The 18,972-nt window shown below is 46.4% G+C and overlaps 1 protein-coding gene across 4 annotated transcripts in view; it reads right to left on the bottom strand.

The window, feature by feature from the left end:
• Positions 1 to 7,479: 7,479 nt before the first annotated feature.
• LOC125508828 (ABC transporter G family member 41) overlaps positions 7,480 to 18,972 on the bottom strand; it is a 53,908-nt gene continuing 42,415 nt past the window's right edge. For 2 of the 4 annotated variants that reach the window (XM_048673620.2, XM_087526005.1), the window contains exons 9-23: positions 14,226 to 14,507; positions 13,271 to 13,584; positions 12,801 to 12,961; positions 12,568 to 12,671; positions 12,250 to 12,403; positions 11,910 to 12,041; positions 11,741 to 11,814; positions 11,225 to 11,557; positions 10,729 to 11,019; positions 9,781 to 9,864; positions 9,259 to 9,392; positions 8,740 to 8,973; positions 8,478 to 8,649; positions 8,137 to 8,391; positions 7,480 to 8,044 (exon numbers count right to left, since the gene is read on the bottom strand). In XM_048673620.2, the coding sequence (XP_048529577.2) occupies positions 7,775 to 8,044; positions 8,137 to 8,391; positions 8,478 to 8,649; positions 8,740 to 8,973; positions 9,259 to 9,392; positions 9,781 to 9,864; positions 10,729 to 11,019; positions 11,225 to 11,557; positions 11,741 to 11,814; positions 11,910 to 12,041; positions 12,250 to 12,403; positions 12,568 to 12,671; positions 12,801 to 12,961; positions 13,271 to 13,584; positions 14,226 to 14,507 (2,994 nt within the window). In that variant the 3' untranslated portion in view covers positions 7,480 to 7,774. The remainder of the gene's footprint in view (positions 8,045 to 8,136; positions 8,392 to 8,477; positions 8,650 to 8,739; positions 8,974 to 9,258; positions 9,393 to 9,780; positions 9,865 to 10,728; positions 11,020 to 11,224; positions 11,558 to 11,740; positions 11,815 to 11,909; positions 12,042 to 12,249; positions 12,404 to 12,567; positions 12,672 to 12,800; positions 12,962 to 13,270; positions 13,585 to 14,225; positions 14,508 to 18,972) is intronic. The other 2 variants (XM_087526003.1, XM_087526004.1) reach the window with 2 other exon arrangements.

The following is an 18,972-nucleotide window of genomic DNA, read 5'->3' as shown; positions in this document are numbered from 1 at the left end:
GCCTATACGCACTAACCATCTACGCGGGGACAGTTATATGCACTCGACGTCGTGGTATCAGCCAAAGCCTTCGTGACGTCAGCGACTGAGTGGTGCGCGCCGGATTGGACCGTAAGCCTGCTCTTGTATTAAGGGGGCTAGTTCTGCTTCCGGCCGCGTTCACAACGTGCAGGTGTGCAAAGGGCGATGGGCCCAGACCCCTGCGCCATAGTATTTAGACCGGCGTGCTGACCTCTCTGTTGTGTCTAGGTAGGGCTGCGACGTGTTGATCTTCCGAGGCCGGGCATGAGCCAGGAAAGTGTGTCCGGCCAAATGGGATCGAGCGTGTTGGGATATGTGGTGCACCCCTGCAGGGAAGTTAATCTATTCGAATAGCCGTGATCTTCGGTAACAGGACGACTTGGAGTTGTACCTTGACCTTATGACAACTAGAACCGGATACTTAATAAAACACACCCTTCCAAGTGTCAGATACAACCGGTGATCGCTCTCTCACAGGGCGACGAGGGGAGGATCATCGGTTAGGGTTATGCTATGCGATGCTACTTGGAGGACTTCAGTCTACTCTCTTCTACATGCTGCAAGATGGAGGTGGCCAGAAGCGTAGTCTTCGACAGGATTAGCTATCCCCATCTTATTCTGGCTTTCTGCAGTTCAGTCCACCGATATGGCCCTTTACACATTTACCCATGCATATGTAGTGTAGCTCCTTGCTTGCGAGTACTTTGGATGAGTACTCACGGTTGCTTTCTCCTTCCTTTCCCTCTATCCCTTCTACCTGGTTGTCGCAACCAGATGTTGGAGCCCAGGAGCCAGACGCCACCTTCGACGACGACTCCTACTACACCGGAGGTGCCTACTACTACGTGCTGCCCGCTGATGACGACCAGGAGTAGTTAGGAGGATCCCAGGCAGGAGGCTTGCGCCTCTTTCGATCTGTATCCCAGTTTGTGCTAGCCATCTTATGGCAACTTGTTTAACTTATGTCTGTACTCAGATATTGTTGCTTCTGCTGACTCGTCTATGATTGAGCTCTTGTATTCGAGCCCTCGAGGTCCCTGGCTTGTAATATGATGCTTGTATGACTTATTTTATTTGTAGAGTTGTGTTGTGATATCTTCCCGTGAGTCCCTGATCTTGATCGTACACGTTTGCGTGTATGATTAGTGTACGATTAAATCGGGGGCGTCACACCTCCCCCTCCCCACCACCTTCCACCCACCATCATGAATGCGCTCCGGAGGGTCGAACGACCTTGAATGCGCCTAGGCAGGAGCGGGATCCCAGGGCTTCGCCACGATGATGGACTGCAGCCTTTGAGCAGCGCCACAGTCACCCGCAGGCCTGCCCCACGCCGCAGGCCTTGAGAGCTCGTCAGAGCCCGCCGGATCTGCGGATGCAGCGGCCCCAGCAGGCGAGAGCAGGGCCTCCAAGAAGGAGACCAAGGGGGGGGGCGAGAGCGGGGCGGACTGCGGGAGCATGGGGCTAGCCGATGCCGGGGCGGCCAACGAGGACATGGGATGCGCCGGCGAGGAGGCGACGCCCGGTCTGTGATCCGGGGATATCTGAATTTCACATGCCATTTAGAAAAATAAAAATTATAGTGAAGACTTGATGGACGAGGAGGAAAATGAGCAGCCCTTTGCTGATGCCTGAGGTGTTGGTTACGGAGAAGGGAGAAGATGATGATAGGGGATCTGGGTGAGGAGCAGCGTGATTATATAAATTGGGTTGACGCCTCGATCCTGGTCCTGATGATACACATGGTTGGTCCAGGAAATGCTACCACGACCCTAGACCGTAGAGGACTAACATTTGTTATAGCATTAATTGTGCACAGGAGGGAGCCAGTGTTAAACATTGTACTTTGCGTATATACACGGTGTATGTATAAACCGTGTATATCACGCCGTATGTGTGCGTGCGTGTGTATCAAGTCAGGCTGTTGGGGCGGTAGGATCGATCTCCTCTCCTTGTAGTTATCCTGTAGATAATGAGATCGATCCTAACCTCCTCTAACCTCCTGCGCCTTGTATCTCTTCGGCCTTGAGCCCTATTTAACACGTACGCGTCCCTGCCTAAGCTGGCATACGCTTAACCTAATTAATCACATGGTATACAGAGCCATCCCACTTCACCGCATCTAGCCATGTCGAGTTCTTCGTCTTCCGTCGCCATGACTGCACCCTCAATCGCTGCTCTCGGCCACACCATCACCGAGAAGCTCACACGCGAGAACTTTCTCGTGTGGAGGGCGCAAGTCCTGCCGCACATCAAGGCGGCAGGGATGACCGGCTACATCGACGGCTCCATCAAGGAGACTGCCGCTGAGATCACCATGGAGAAAGAAGTCTCCGGCAAGAAGGTGGTCACCGCCGCAGCCAACCCACACCATATGGGTCACCCAGGACCAGCAGGTTCTCACTTTTTGATCGCATCGCTGTCTCAAGAAGTATTGATGCAGGCCAGCACATGTACTACCACGGCGATGCTCTGGGCTGGGCTCCTGCAGAGCTTCTCGCCACAATCCAGGGCGCGGGTGATCCAGCTCCGCTCACAGCTCGAGCATACCCGCAAGGGCGACCTTTCGGCGGCGGCCTACTTCACCAAGATGAAAGGCATCGCCGACGAACTTGCAGCCGCCGGCAAGCCGCTTGATGAGGATGATGTGGTCGACCACATCATCCAAGGCCTTCTCCATGAGCCTGACTACAGTGGGTTCATCTCTGCCATCTCCACGCGCACGACGACCGAGCAGCCGATCGGCCTCAACGAGCTCTTCTCGCTGCTGCTCTCAGCGAAGGCCCGCATCGCCGCCCAGACCGCCTCCTACTCCGCGAACCTTGCGGCCAGGGGCGGTGGCCGCGGCAGCGGAAACTACAGTCGCTCTGGTGGCGGCAACAGCAGTGGCTCCCGCGGCTTCAACAACAACAACGCGGGTGGCCAGCGCTACCCCGACAACTCTGGCAACGGCGCACCGCGACAAGGTGGCGGTGACCGCGGTGACCGCAAGAAGTGTCAGATCTACAAGATGGAAGGGCATGGAGCTTGGCGCTGCAGAAAGTGCTATGATCGCAACTACAACAACAACGTCCGCAACCCTGCGGGCGGAGGTGGTGGTGGAGGAAACCGTTCGGCCAATGCTGTTCACTCCTATGGAGTGGACACAAATTGGTACCTCGACACCGGAGCAACCGATCACGTGACAGGAGAGCTTGAAAAGCTTGCTGTTCGGGATTGGTACACTGGCACTGAACAAATCCACACTGCGAGTGGTCAAGGTATGGACATTGCTCACATCGGTCACTCGGTTCTCACTACCCCTCATGGCTCTCTCAAACTAAATAACATCATCCATGCACCAGAATCAGATCAAAGTTTACTTTCCGCCTACAAGCTTATTCGTGATAACCATGCCTTCCTTGAAGTTTACCCTGAAATTTTCTTTGTTAAGGATCGAGCCACCCGGAAAACCGTTCTTCAAAGCAAGAGTAAGGGCCGTTTGTTCCCTGTTTCTGGCCGCCATGATGCTCCTTCTCGTCAAGCTCTCAGTGTGATCAAGCCATCCACCTCAAGATGGCACAAGCGCCTAGGGCATCCTGCCTTTCCGGTGGTCCAGAAAATTCTTCGAGACTTTAGTCTTCCAGTTTCCAGTAAAAGGGATCATCTCCTTGTGTGTGATTCATGTCAGATGGCCAAGAATCATCAACTCCCTTATTCTCGTTCCACTAGTGAATCTAAGGCTCCTTTAGAGCTAGTTTTTTCAGATGTGTGGGGTCCTGGACCCGTTTCTGTTGGCAGACAAAAGTACTATGTTAGCTTTATTGATGATTTCAGCAAGTTTAGTTGGATCTATTTGCTTAAAAATAAGTCTGATGTATTTGCCAAGTTTCATCTTTTCCAGCAACATGTTGAACGTCCCTTTGATCACAAAATTCTTGCCATGCAAACGGACTGGGGTGGTGAATATAAAAAACTCCACTCTTTCTTTGAGCGCATAGGTATCACTCATCATGTTTCCTGTCCACACGCTCACCAACAGAACGGCTCCGCTGAAAGAAAACATAGGCACATAGTGGAGGTGGGTCTCTCCCTCCTTGCGCATGCCTACATGCCACTCAAGTTTTGGGACGAAGCGTTCCTCACGGTCGTGTATCTCATCAATCGTGTTCCTAGTCAAGTCATTAATAATCAAACCCCCCTTGAACGTCTTTTTGGCACCAAACCAAACTACACATTTCTTCGCATCTTTGGTTGTGCCGTTTGGCCAAATCTACGTCCTTTTAATAAGCACAAGCTCGAGTTCCATTCAAAATAGTGTGTATTTCTGGGGTACAGTAGCCTTCATAAGGGCTACAAGTGCTTGGATGTTGCTACTGGACGTGTCTATGTTTCTCGCGATGTGGTTTTTGATGAACAAGTGTTTCCTTTTGCCAAACTCCACCCCAATGTCGGTGCTCAACTTCGCAAAGAGCTTGTTCTTCTACCCGCCCATCTCCTCCCATCGCCAAACTTTCTCCCCGAGGGTGTAGTAGATCCTGCTGACCATGTGTTAATGTCTCATGACTCCATTGATCAAAACTCTGCTGAAAGTGTGCAGGAATATAATGAAGCAACAGGAGAAAACTCATATGATTTTATGTCAGGATCCGCCGCTACAGCACACGTTGCAGAAGATCCGGACGGCGATCCCGGAGCTGATCTGGGCGGGATCTCCTCGGGATCAGCCTCGTCAGGCGTACTAGGCGGGCCAGGCGCATCGCCTCTGGGATCCGCGCCGGTGTCAGCCAGGCGGGCTGCACCTGCGGCCGGATCTGGTGGGCCAGGCGCACATGGCCCTGGTCGGCCTTTGTCGCATCCGCGGGTCGCACCCGTGGCGGGGCCAGGCGGGCCCTCTGCGTGCGGCTCCGGTCGGCTGCCGCCCGACCAGCCGCTGGAGCCCAGTCCAGACGCGCCAAGTGGCCGCTTCGGGGAGGCGGCTCCTTCCTCGTCCGCTGATTCGCCGCTGCCGTCCCAGGAGCCACAACTGGAGTTCCCTTCTGGATCTTCTGTGGACTCTGGATCGGTTGTGTCTTCTTCCTCCAATCGACTCCAGCAACGTGCTTTACAACCTGCTCTGCCGCCACCTGCACGCTCCCACACCAGGTCCCAAAATGGTATTGTTCAGCCTAAAATCTATAAAGATGGTTGTGTTCGTTGGGGTTCTTTTTGTGCCACAGGAGAACCGCAGAGTCTGGGAGAAGCATTAGGTGAACGCCAATGGAAGGAGGCCATGGATGAGGAATATGATGCTCTTATGAAAAACAAGACGTGGCGTTTGGTTCCACCTGTCAAGGGGAGGAATCTCATTGACTGCAAGTGGGTCTATAAGGTCAAGCACAAATCTGATGGCACTATTGACAGGTACAAGGCACGTTTAGTTGCCAAAGGTTTCAAGCAGAGGTATGGGCTTGATTACGAGGACACATTTAGTCCTGTAGTAAAAGCAGCTACTATCAGAATAATTCTTTCAGTTGCAGTCTCTAGAAACTGGTGTATTCGATAGCCAGATGTCAAGAACGCGTTCTTGCATGGTGTTCTTGAAGAGGAAGTGTTCACGAAGCAACCTCCTGGGTATGAAAACTCCAGATTTCCACGTCATGTTTGTAAGCTTGAAAAGGCACTGTATGGGCTGAAACAGGCACCTAGAGCTTGGTACTCTCGGTTATCTTCAAAGTTGCAATCTCTGGGGTTCTCTCCATCTAAGGGAGACACCTCGTTGTTCTTTTATCATAGGCATGGGATAACCATTTATATGCTCATTTATGTTGATGATATTGTTGTTACAAGTTCCTCATCTCAAGCAGTTGAAGCTCTCATCATGGACTTGAGAAAGGACTTTGCACTAAAGGATCTGGGCAGTCTGCATTTCTTTCTTGGCATTGAGGTAAAACATGTACCAAGTGGAATTGTGTTGTCACAGGAAAAAAATGTACAAGAAATACTTCAGAGGATGGGCATGAAGACATGTAAGCCATCACCTACACCTTTGTCTGTCTCTGAAAAGTTGTCCCTTCATGATGGAGAGGCACTTGGGGCAGAGGATGTCACCAGGTATAGAAGTATTATAGGAGCATTGCAATACCTGACTTTGACTAGGCCAGATATTTCATACTTAGTAAACAAAGTTTGTCAATTTTTACATGCTCCTACTAGTGTCCATTGGACAGCTGTCAAAAGAATACTTCGATACCTTCAAGGAACCAAAGGTCATGGTTTAAAATTTGGAAAGTCAGATTCTATGTTAGTTAGTGCCTTTTCAGATGCAGACTGGGCAGGCTGTCCTGATGACAGGAGGTCCACATGAGGCTTTGCAGTATTCCTTGGAGGTAACTTGATATCCTGGTGCGCTTGCAAGCAACCTACTGTTTCTCGGTCCAGTACAGAAGTTGAGTACATGGCATTAGCCAATGCTACTGCTGAAATTATTTGGGTCCAAAATTTGCTGACAACACTGGGTGTTCATCATCCAAAAGCTGCATCACTTTGGTGTGATAATCTTGGTGCCACATATCTATCTGCTAATCCTATATTTCATGTCAGGACAAAACATATTGAAATTGACTATCATTTTGTTCGTGAATGGGTGGCTGAAAAGTTGTTGAATATAAGGTTTATACCCACTGATGATCAAGTTGCAGACGGATTCACTAAGCCACTTACTTTTCACCAGCTGAAGGCATTCAAACACAATCTCAACTTGGATAGTTGTGATTGAGGGGGAGTGTTAAACATTGTACTTTGCGTGTATACACGGTGTATGTATAAACCATGTATATCACGCCGTATGTGTGCGTGCATGTGTATCAAGTCAGGCTGTTGGGGCGGTAGGATCGATCTCCTCTCCTTGTAGTTATCCTGTAGATAATGAGATCGATCTTAACCTCCTCTAACCTCCTGCGCCTTGTATCTCTTCGGCCTTGAGCCCTATTTAACACGTACGCGTCCCTGCCTAAGCTGGCATACACTTAATCTAATTCTTCACAGCCAGAACAACTGTTCATATATTCCAACCAAAAGCAATACGCCTAGTTATACAGCCGCAGGCCCAGATCCCTATGCAAACCACAGGTCTAGATAATATGAGCATATAATCGTATGAGCCATATTGAATTTTCGCTAGTCACCACACATCTTTGATGTGGGTTAGGATCCTCTACAGTACTGTAGGGTGCAGTACAGTCACTGCCATATGGGACCCAGTCCCATATGTGATCCGCACTACAACACGGTACTGCAGAAGATCTCAACCCCTTTGATGCATTGAAGCTCAAATTTTATGGTTGATAATAGGTTCAGTAAAAAACTTTGCAGAGTAACTGATACCAGGTTCAGTAAAAAAAACTTTGCAGAGTAGCTGATACCAATTCTATTCTGCTAGTGAAAACTGTCTGGGTTGCACCTTGCGGTTTTTCATTACTGCAAGACTGAAAGCGCCTAAGAGCCTCTGTAATTACGAATTTATTTACAGTAATAACAAACGAGACAGGCTACTGTGAAAGTGCCTAAGAGCCTCTGTCAACGACAATATTCTCAAATACTAGCTACCACTGGAATTCTGTTGCACTATGTGTCACTTGCACAAAAATACATACACTGGCCTTTTCTTGTGGGTAAGCAAACTCAGGCTTTAAATTTTATAGTACGCAGAGATACGTGTGTGTGGGCGCGCGCGTAAGCAATATCTTTTCTATACCGTGCTACTGTTTTACTACTTTGATGAATACATGTGTGTCTATCGCCTTTGGAAATTAAGCTTTGAGATGTTGTAACCGAAGAGAACGGCAAGAAGGATGGGGAATGCCGCCAGAACAACAGCCGCCAGCGGCAGCAGATCACGCCGAAAACCAAAGTAGTCCTTCATGAATGCTGGGACCGATTTGGTCTCTCCAAATACGTCGATCATCATGTCGTCGTAATCCCCGAACTGCGTGGTGAATAAGACCCTTAGAGCCCACGACATTGGGGAGACGTAGTAGAACCATATCCACCATCTCGGTATTTGCTGCCATATGTTTATGAAGTCTTTTTAAGCACCATATTTTGTTTCTCGAATTGTAATGGTATATATAATAGAGTTTAGGTGGGTTCACTTACAGGCGCAGGCACGATGAAGCCGGACATGAGGTTTTGTAGGGTGTAGAACATAGATGAAAGTACAGATGCAACTTGGATGTTGGGGGTGAACGATACCACCACCATTCCCATGTAGACAAAGCAGAGCAGTGTGCACACCATGGTGTACATGAACCAAAAGAACTTAGCTGCTGTCCACGCGTACCCTATCATTGGATATGCTATCAACATGAACAACACTACCTGCATCAGCACATAAGGTATCTCCATGGCAACCTATCTCCATAAAAAGGATAAGTCAATGTCTGCATATAGTATACTGATATAATCAATCTGAAAAATCTTCATGTGATTAATAGGACCTGCGCAAAAGAGTAGGCCCAAGGAGAGTACATCCCTGCAAATCTCTCCCTGTAAACGACAGAACGCTCAATGGAGATAAATGGCATCACCGATTGACAGCTGTTGATGCCAGTGAACAGAGCGATTCCATACATGCACCCCAATATGGTGAAGAGACTTTGCTGGTCGTTTCTACCCTCAAACAAAACAAGCAACTTAAATCATATGCTTCCACCATATATGCATGAGTTAAGATACATAATCAAGAGATGGTTTACATACATGTGGTTGATGTTGCCTTGCTGCCAGAACAGTGCACCAAAGAAAAAGCAGGAGAATGTTATGAACACAAATCGCACCAGGTTGTAGGAAGGGGTTCTCCAATACGACAAACACTGTTTCCAGAGGCAAGCTTTGAATTGCTCCCGAAACTTCTGTGGAAACTGTGTCGCGAAATGGAGGTCGGTTGTACCTGGAACTGGTGTGCTTAACCGCTTTACCACCATGTCCTTGTCCCTTTGAGCACCATATTTACATACTGGTTAGCACAAATATAATGTTAAGATTAATTTGAAGACTAAATGAGAGCTCTTTTAAGCATGGTATGGTGACCCATGCTTATATTCTGTTCTGGTCAAACTTCGAGACCCACATGCCTATTTTTGTTTTTCTCAAAGTACTGTGGAAGGCTGGAAGCACTACGTTCTGTTTGACATGCAACTTTTCTTTGCATAATCGACAGGGTAATGATTATAATTAAGATGACACTATTGCTGACTGAGCTGGTTTTTCAAAACTTACTTCCACATTGATGATTCCCTGTACATTTGTGCAAAATCTGCTCCCAGTTGAACTTCCATAGATGTGGAAGTAACTTCTAGCATCCATGTTGATGGGTTATACTTGTCCTTGATCCTGGGAACCCCAGGTATTGCCTAGAAAGAATAAAGAAAAAATATCATCAGTTTGTACATCACAGCAACTGGGAGAAAAGTCAGGTGGCGGACTTGGTGGTGAATTGAGTATAGCCTCTTCTAATCAAAATATAGTGCAACTATATTAATATTGCTCACCCCTTCAAGTGCTACATAGAGTGCAAATCATGAGGATTCAGAAGAATATGTAACTTCTTGATTTTTCAGTTAACAAAAAACACAACTCCTTAAAAATACAGAAAAGGATGAAAACAAAATATTGTTAGGTTTGTTTACTGTAAACGATAGGTTTAAACTAACTTATATCAATACTATAAATGGGTGATGTAAATCATATGCACATTTACTTAGTCTTTTTGTGCAAGGACGAGTTGAAATCACTAATTACCTGGAAATATTTGATGACCTCACATGAATGGTGCCCAACTGGCCCAGCATAGATCAACTCTCCACCCCTTTTCATCAGCATCAACTACATATATATTACGACACTTTTATATGAATTATTCTGGTTAAGGAATTTATGATCAATAATGTACACAAAATCACAGGGAACTAGGGTTTAGTTGAATTGCCTTCGATACAGAACTTCAATACTTATAAATGAGAACGTATGCAGCTGTTATCATATACATCTACTTAAGTGGTACTGTTAAACCCAACCAAGATAAGTGTTAATAATACAACCGAGTTCCATGTCAGAAACCCAACAAAGATACATATGTTTTCCTTTTCTCCAATTAATCTGGGAATTTGTACCCCATAAATGAATGTGTCAGCTCATTTGAACAGCATGCTTGTTAATAATACAACAGAGTTCCATGTCATTCTTTTCAAAAAAGTCAGAAAATTACTGTTAGCTTCTCAAAAACTTAGATGAGGTAGACTCTGTCTTGGACTTAATTTGGGATCCTTTAAGTAGCCTGTTAGTGTGGCCTGATTTCAGATCCGGTAGATAAAGTGTTAAGGGTTCTATCTGAGGTACTACCTCTGTCCCATAATATAAGACGTTTTTGCAGTTCATATTAAACTGCAAAAACGTCTTATATCGTGGGACGGAGGGAGTAGCATGCAATTCGTTCCATGTCTGATGGTTAATGTCAGGAATTGGCTTTATAATTTCAAGCTGAGGTAGCAACACTCAGTAATTCATGTTCGATTGAATGAAAACTTCTGACATACTTCTTCAATATAATCATGCCCGTATATGATAAATCTATATTAGATTTTTTTTACGCCTTGAAAATTACGGAGTATTATTTAATACACTCATGTCTTGGCGCCTAGAGAGAGAATCTTGAACAAGGTCAGAAGTATATATATGAAAAGTAATTACCTCATCAAATGCCTCAAATATATCGATACTTGGTTGGTGAATGGTGCACACAACTGTTCGACCTGTATCGGCAACATTCTTGACTGCACGCATGACAATAGCAGCTGCCCTTGCATCCAAGCCTGATGTTGGCTCATCCATGAATATGATTGAAGGGTTAGACACAAGCTCGACTGCAATAGTGAGCCGTTTCCGTTGCTCTGTCGATAGTCCATTTACCCCTGATATTCCAACCAAAGAATCTCTAATTTCATCTAACTCAATTGTTTCAAGAACTTCATTGACAAACTCCTGCAAGGGAAAGGAACACGGGTGAGCTCACAGTTTCATTTCAACTGTTCTTAGCACCTAGGAGGCTTGAATACAAGTATGTCAACCCTGTACCCTACGCTTATAAAAAATAATCATATATGTTTGTGCATTTGTAGCTCTTGTTTCGTTACAGCAACAAATATACCATATTGTATTATCAACAAGAGAGACAGATATATCTCACATTTCTTGCTTTTGAATCAATTTCTGGTGGAAGGCGCAACCAGGCTGAATATGCAACTGATTCACCCACTGTGATTTGTGGGGAATGAACATCAGTCTGTTCACAGTAGCCTGATATCCTAGCAAAAGTTTGCTGGATCTTAGGATAACCTCCTATCCTTATATCCCCTTCAATAACACCACCCGTTTTCCTTCCAGCAAGAACATCAAGGAGTGTTGTTTTTCCCGCTCCAGTAACCCCCATAAGCGCCGAGAGAATCCCTGGCTGAAATGCTCCTGTGATATTGTGCAGTAGTTGTAGTTTTCTTTTCATATAACCATGCTCCCTCATTTCCTGCAACGAGAAAATACTTAGATATTACTCCCTCCGTCCCATAATATAAGAGCGCTTTTGACACTACACTAGTATAAAAAACGCTCTTATATTATGGGACGGAGGGAGTAGTTATCAGCCCTTGCTATGGCTTTAAGCTCTCCGGTCATGTGTTCATAGATGTTCGAGCTACATGAGCATTACGGCGGGGGTGTCTACATAGTAGTTGACGTCTTGGAATGATATTGTAAGGGGTGTGAAAGGCAATACCATCCTCCCTGCACATGATTCAGTTTTTGATAAGTTTAATCTTGATTGTATTCCATCAACAGCATAAGTTATGTTTAGTTGCATCATGTAGAATTCAACTAACCAGTCCTATTAGGTGTCAAAGCAGTTTCTGCTTGTAAGTTAGGCATCCCATTTTCTGGATCCTTATCTTGGTTTCTTCCACTAAATGTGGCAAGATTATTGCGAGAGATGATAGCACGAGAAGATCCTGGAACTGAGAGGTTCAAAGGAGATTAGAGCAGATGACATTTCTAACAAGAGCAAACAGAATGTTTTTCTGAATGTAAGTATTTTTGCTCCATTGCGATGTTAACTTTTTCTCCAGCATATGCTTGACTGAGTTCACAATTCATGTGATCTCGTTTCTTCTCCGGATGAGATACTACATTTTAGACTGAGTTCACAATCCATGTGATGCTTACTGTTTTTAATGGTCAAGCCGATGGCAAAGCCTACATTGAATAACAAAGTAAACCCAATCAATGCTCCAACTGAGATCCAGTAGAAGTAGCTGGAGAAGTCTAGCCCTTGATCCATTAGTATCCTCCTTCCGAGTGTTACACCAGATAACGTGATCTATCAACACAGAAATTTTTAGTATAGTTTAGGATTACATGTTTTTACAATTAATTAATACTCCCTCCGTTCAGAAATAAGTGGCGTGGTTTTAGTTCAAATTTGATCTAAAACCATGCCACTTATTTCCGAAGGAAGGTACTACTTGGTATGCCAAAGTGTACCTTTAACCATCTTGGTGCCAAAAACTCATTTCCAGTTAAGCCTATCTCACCATAAGACAATGGAGATAGCCAAAATCCCCATTTTAGCCAATTAGGCAGAAGTGCTGTAGAAATGTGGCACTGAAAATGTTAGCGGTGCTTTTTAATAGTTGAGCAGGACATACATTTGCAATAAATTATGACTCATCACTTGTTAGCAACACAAAGTTTATGAAAATAAGGGAGTGTCTTACGGCGAGGAATTATGAAACCTCCAAACAGAAGCATGACTAGAAATATCATTGTGCCACCGATTGAAGTAACCACCATCGTTTGACAGTATGAGGCGACACACCGGAACTGTGATAATGTTACTGTGTGGATGAGGAAGAGGACGAGGAGCTGAGAGAAAAACCTAAACACACGAATCGTGCATGTTAACACAAAATATTGCATCTGAAAACCTAGGTTTTGCGGAAACAATAAAAGAGAAGTAAATATAGTGTTAGATAAGCGAATATGATGTTTGACTTCAGTACACCAGATCAGTGCAAAACCAGTATAAACAAGGTTTTACTTGTACTCTTTTCACTTGGGTTATACTCAACATCTGAATGACTCAGAATGGATGAATGGTGATACTGAATTAGAGAAAATGTTGATGTGGTTGAATTAGTGCTTCCTTCCCACTAGTTAATTAGTTTCTACAACAGCATCGCTTTACCTAGTTGCTTCTGGGGTATAGCCAATCAGGTAGTAGGATATTGATGTCCAGGCTACTGACTCGACTAAAGAGAGTGGAATCTTTAGTATAAAAGATGGTATTGCATAAGCCCATGCAGGATAGAAGTAGTAGTCTCTCTGTTTGTAGAAGACTGGCAGTCTGTTAATTGCCATGGCCAGCTCAGGGAATCCATTCACCATCAGCAGCAGAAGCGCATAGAAGAGTGAACTCATATAATAGTTAGCATGAATTCTGTCAACACCCATATGTGTGCGCAGAAATACTGTCCCAGTAACAGCAGCAATTAGTCCAAGCTGCAGCAAAAATATGAAACATGTTGAGAAAATATGCTAGTTTATGGTGGTCATGTTGAGAAAAGTGCAACATGACATAGCTGTAAATTCCATCCATTTTTATAAATCAAGCTGGTCCTTGTTTAGTGACTGGTCCTTTTTATTTGCTCTCGTGCGATTGCACCTGTACAAACTTTCTACTCCTAATCTATAATGCATCAGCAGAGCTCCTGCCAGTTACCCAAAAAAACTGAAAGCTGTAAAAGATACTTTAACCAAAAATACTGTAGCTGTGGCACTGTAGTTTAGGTTATGATATAAGCACAAAAGCATTTGAAGTCCTCAAATACACTGAGTAGGAACTGAATGCAGAATAAGATGCTGACATGCTGGGCAAGTTCCTGCTCTAGACTTCTAAATGGTCCGTGAGTTCAATGTTCTCAGTGTGTAGTCCATGTAGCCTGTGTTAAGGACATAGTCTAGAACAGACTAGAAGAATTGAGCATACCTAGGATTGTGCATTTATAGACTAGAACACATTTCACACTCATAAACACCTAGCATGTGACATTCAAGATAGCATTGTAAAACTAGGCACAAAATCTCCATGCATCAATCACATCCCCCCCCCCCCCCCCAACATATAGCTTCGACATGCTTACCTGAATGGTTTTTGTTATGTAGAGGAAGGCATTCCTTTTCATAAGAAGGAGCTCCCTTGCAAAACATGCTTTGACGAGATCCCACTTCGATAACGAGTAGATACTGAAGGACAAGGCATTCTTATGTCCTTTTGATTCGTCATATGGCCTTAAAAGCTCCCCAGCAAGATTCTGACCACTTTGAGATGCTTTAAACTTATCACAGAATTGGTCAACTGTAACAAAATTATATCCTTCTTCAGTGTGGCTCCAGTATTGTTGTTGATCTTTTTTTGACAGGACCTATGTATACATACATTGTTAAGACTAGACTCCTTTATGATGGTAAGCAAGATTACAAAAAAGCATGGCAAACTCGGGTTATCATAATATATGCTCTATTACCTATATTAGCAATGTTAGTTTACCGAAAAAGGCTTTCGCCCCGCTTTATAGATAAAGCAACTGCCCAAGCCAAACATCCAACAAGGTTCAACAACACACACACACACAGAGGTCTAGCACACACACGAAGTCAAATAGGGTTAATGCTAAGGGCACGGCTCAACAAGCCCTGAAAAAGACAAAAAGCGCGCACACGCGAGGTGCGGCAAAGCATCTAGTCGGGCTCCGGGGGTGGCGGGGGGAGCGGGGGCGCCAAGCGGAAGGCCATCGAACGAAGGTCGGCGATGAGGTTGTTGATGACGTCCCGATCCTGGAGGCGGCTAAGCGGCCGCCAGAGCTGCAAGTATCCACACATTTTAAAGATGGCGTCAGTAGCACGTCGAAGAGGGACCTTCTGAATGACAAGCTTATTGCAAACGGTCCAGAGCGTCCAGGCAAGGACCCCAACGCAGAGCCATCTGATGTGGCAGTAGCGGGGGGGGGGGGGGGGGGGAGGCGTGGATTTCCGCAAGCAGGTCAGGGAAGTTGGTGTTACACCACTGGCCCCCAACCGTCTCGCGGAAACAGGACCAAAGGAACTGAGCCGTAGAGCATGAGAAGAAGATGTGGTTAGCATCCTCCACCGTGTCGCACAAGGGGCGCATCCCGTTCCCAGGTCCATTATGCTTAAGGACCTCCACGCCGGACGGGAGGCAGCCGCGAATCCATTGCCACAGGAAGATTCTGATCTTCAGGGGCAAGCGGATATCCCAAATCAAACTAAAGGACTCGGGGGCCGTCGAGGGGGCGATGGCCGCGTAGAGGGATTTGGTGGAGAAGCAGCCGGAGGGCTCAAGCCGCCAAGAGGTGAAATCCGGGGTGCCAACGCCGTCCATAGGGAGGAGGGCGATGTCCTACATTAAGGCGTCCCAAGCAGCAACCTCAGGGGGGCCAAAGGGGCGGTGGAAAGCGAGGCGCCCTAAGTCAATAAGGGCCGTCTCAACAGAGACACGAGGGTCAACTGCAATAGCGAAGAGCTCCGGCAATCGTGCGGCCAAGGGGGAGTCGCCAATCCACCGATCAAACCAGAACATGGTCGAGGACCCGGTACCAACCGCGATGGATGTGCCAATGCGAAGCACAGGAAGCAGCTGGACGACGGCCTGCCAAAACTGGGAGCCGCCCGAGCGCTGACAAAATGCAAGGGGATGTCCTCGGAGATACTTGTTCTGGATGATGGTGAGCCAGAGACCTCCATCGCCATTAGCAATGTGCCAGAGCCAACGAGTCAAGAGGGCTATGTTCATGCGGCGGGAGGACAGGATCCCAAGACCTCCCTGGTCCTTGGGTTTGCAGATATCAGGCCAGCTAACCATATGGTACTTCTGTTTATCCCCCTCCCCAGCCCAGAAGAATCTGGATTGGTACTTGGCGATCTCCTGATGGAGGGTCTCATGGAGGCTATAGAAGCTCATGAGGAACCATAGAAGGCTAGCAAGCGAAGAGTTGATAAGGATCACGCGAGCAGCCTTCGACAACCAACGTCCTTTCCAGGGTTCAACGCGATGTTGCATACGGGTCACAGTGGGGCGGAGGTCCGCCACGGTGAGGCGCGAGTCACTAATGGGGATCCCCAGGTATGTCGTGGGGAAAGAACCCAACCGACAATTAAGCCGGTCCGCTATGGCCTGTGCTTCCTCCGGAGGGAACCCGAGAACCATCACTTCACTCTTATCGAAGTTGATGGTTAGGCCCGACATCTGTTGGAAGCACAGGAGGAGGAACTTCAGGTTAGCAATGTCTTGGACGGAGCCCTCCACCATAATAATGAAGGAAATATGCCCTAGAGGCAATAATAAAGTTATTATTTATTTCCTTATATCATGATAAATGTTTATTATTCATGCTAGAATTGTATTAACCGGAAACATAATACATGTGTGAATACATAGACAAACTTAGTGTCACTAGTATGCCTCTACTTGACTAGCTCGTTAATCAAAGATGGTTATGTTTCCTAACCATGAACAAGGTGTTGTTATTTGATTAACGAGGTCACATCATTAGTTGAATGATCTGATTGACATGACCCATTTCATTAGCTTAGCACCCGATCGTTTAGTATGTTGCTATTGCTTTCTTCATGACTTACACATGTTCCTATGACTATGAGATTATGCAACTCCCGTTTACCGAAGGAACACTTTGTGTGCTACCAAACGTCACAACGTAACTGGGTGATTATAAAGGAGCTCTACAGGTGTCTCCAAAGGTAGATGTTGGGTTGGCGTATTTCGAGATTAGGATTTGTCACTCCGATTGTCGGAGAGGTATCTCTGGGCCCTCTCGGTAATGCACATCACATAAGCCTTGCAAGCATTGCAGCCAATGAGTTAGTTGCGAGATGATGTATTACGGAACGAGTAAAGAGACTTGCCGGTGACGAGATTGAACTAGGTATTGGATACCGACGATCGAATCTCGGGCAAGTAACATACCGATGACAAAGGGAACAACGTATGTTGTTATGCGGTCTGACCGATAAAGATCTTCGTAGAATATGTAGGAGCCAATATGGGCATCCAGGTCCCGCTATTGGTTATTGACCGGAGACGTGTCTCAGTCATGTCTACATTGTTCTCAAACCGTAGGGTCCGCACGCTTAACGTTACGATGATAGTTATTATGAGTTTATGCATTTTGATGTACCGAAGTTAGTTCGGAGTCCCGGATGTGATCATGGACATGACGAGGAGTCTCGAAATGGTCGAGACATAAAGATTGATATATTGGAAGCCTATATTTGGACATCGGAAGTGTTTCGGGTGAAATCGGGATTTTACCGGAGTACCAGGAGGTTACCGGAACCCCCCGGGAGCCATATGGGCCTTAATGGGCTTTAGTGGAAAGGAGAAAGGGGCAGCCCAAGGTGGCCGCGCGCCTCCCCCTTCCCCTAGTCCTATTAGGACTAGGAGAGGTGGCCGGCCCCCCTCTCTCTCTTTCCCCCTCGGGGAATCCTAGTCCAACTAGGATTGGGGGGGTCCTACTCCCAGTAGGAGTAGGACTCCTCCTGCGCCCTCCTCCTGGCCGGCGGCCCCCTCCCCCTTGGCTCCTTTATATACGGAGGCAGGGGCACCTCTAGACACACAAGTTGATCCTTGAGATCGTTCCTTAGCCGTGTGCGGTGCCCCCTGCCACCATATTCCACCTCGATCATATTGTAGCGGTGCTTAGGCGAAGCCCTGCGACAGTAGAACATCAAGATCGTCACCACGCCATCGTGTTGACGGAACTCCTCCCCGACGCTTTGCTGGATCGGAGCCCGGGGATCGTCATCGAGCTGTACGTGTGCTAAGAACTCGGAGGTGCCGGAGTAACGGTGCTTGGATCGGTCGGATCGGGAAGACGTACGACTACTTCCTCTACGTTGCGTCAACGCTTCCGCAGTCGGTCTGCGTGGGTACGTAGACAACACTCTCCCCTCTCGTTGCTATGCATCACCATGATCTTGCGTGTGCGTAGGAAATTTTTTGAAATTACTGCGTTCCCCAACAGTGGTATTAGAGCCTAGGTTTTATGGTTTGGTGTTATATGCACGAGTAGAACACAAGTGAGTTGTGGGCGATATAAGTCATACTGTCTACCAGCATGTCATACTTTGGTTCGGCGGTATTGTTGGACGAGACGACCCGGACCGACATTACGCGTACGCTTACGCGAGACCGGTTCTCCCGACGTGCTTTGCACATAGGTGGCTTGCGGGCGACAATCTCTCCAACTTTAGTTGAACCAAGTGTGGCTACGCCCGGTCCTTGCGAAGGTTAAAACGGAGTCTATTTGACAAACTATCGTTGTGGTTTTGATGCGTAGGTGAGATTGGTTCTTGCTTAAGCCCGTAGCAGCCACGTAAAACTTGCAACAACAAAGTAGAGGACGTCTAACTTGTTTTTGCAGGGCATGTTGTGATGTGATATGGTCAAGGCATGATGCTGAATTTTATTGTATGAGATGATCATGTTTTGTAACCGAGTTATCGGCAACTGGCAGGAGCCATATGGTTGTCGCTTTATTGTATGCAATGCAATCGCGATGTAATGCTTTACTTTATCACTAAGCGGTAGCGATAGTCGTGGAAGCATAAGATTTGCGAGACGACAACGATGCTACGATGGAGATCAAGGTGTCGCGCCGGTGACGATGGTGATCATGACGGTGCTTCGAAGATGGAGATCACAGGCACAAGATGATGATGGCCATATCATATCACTTATATTGATTGCATGTGATGTTTATCTTTTTATGCATCTTATCTTGATTTGATTGACGGTAGCATTATAAGATGATCTCTCACTAAAATTATCAAGAAGTGTTCTCCCTGAGTATG

This window comes from Triticum urartu, chromosome 5A (assembly GCF_056163025.1).
Source record: "Triticum urartu cultivar PI428250 chromosome 5A, HENAU_Tu73, whole genome shotgun sequence".
NCBI lineage: Eukaryota > Viridiplantae > Streptophyta > Magnoliopsida > Poales > Poaceae > Triticum > Triticum urartu.
The sequence above is the reverse complement of the archived record's forward strand: the minus strand, read 5'-3'. Positions and strand labels throughout refer to the sequence as shown.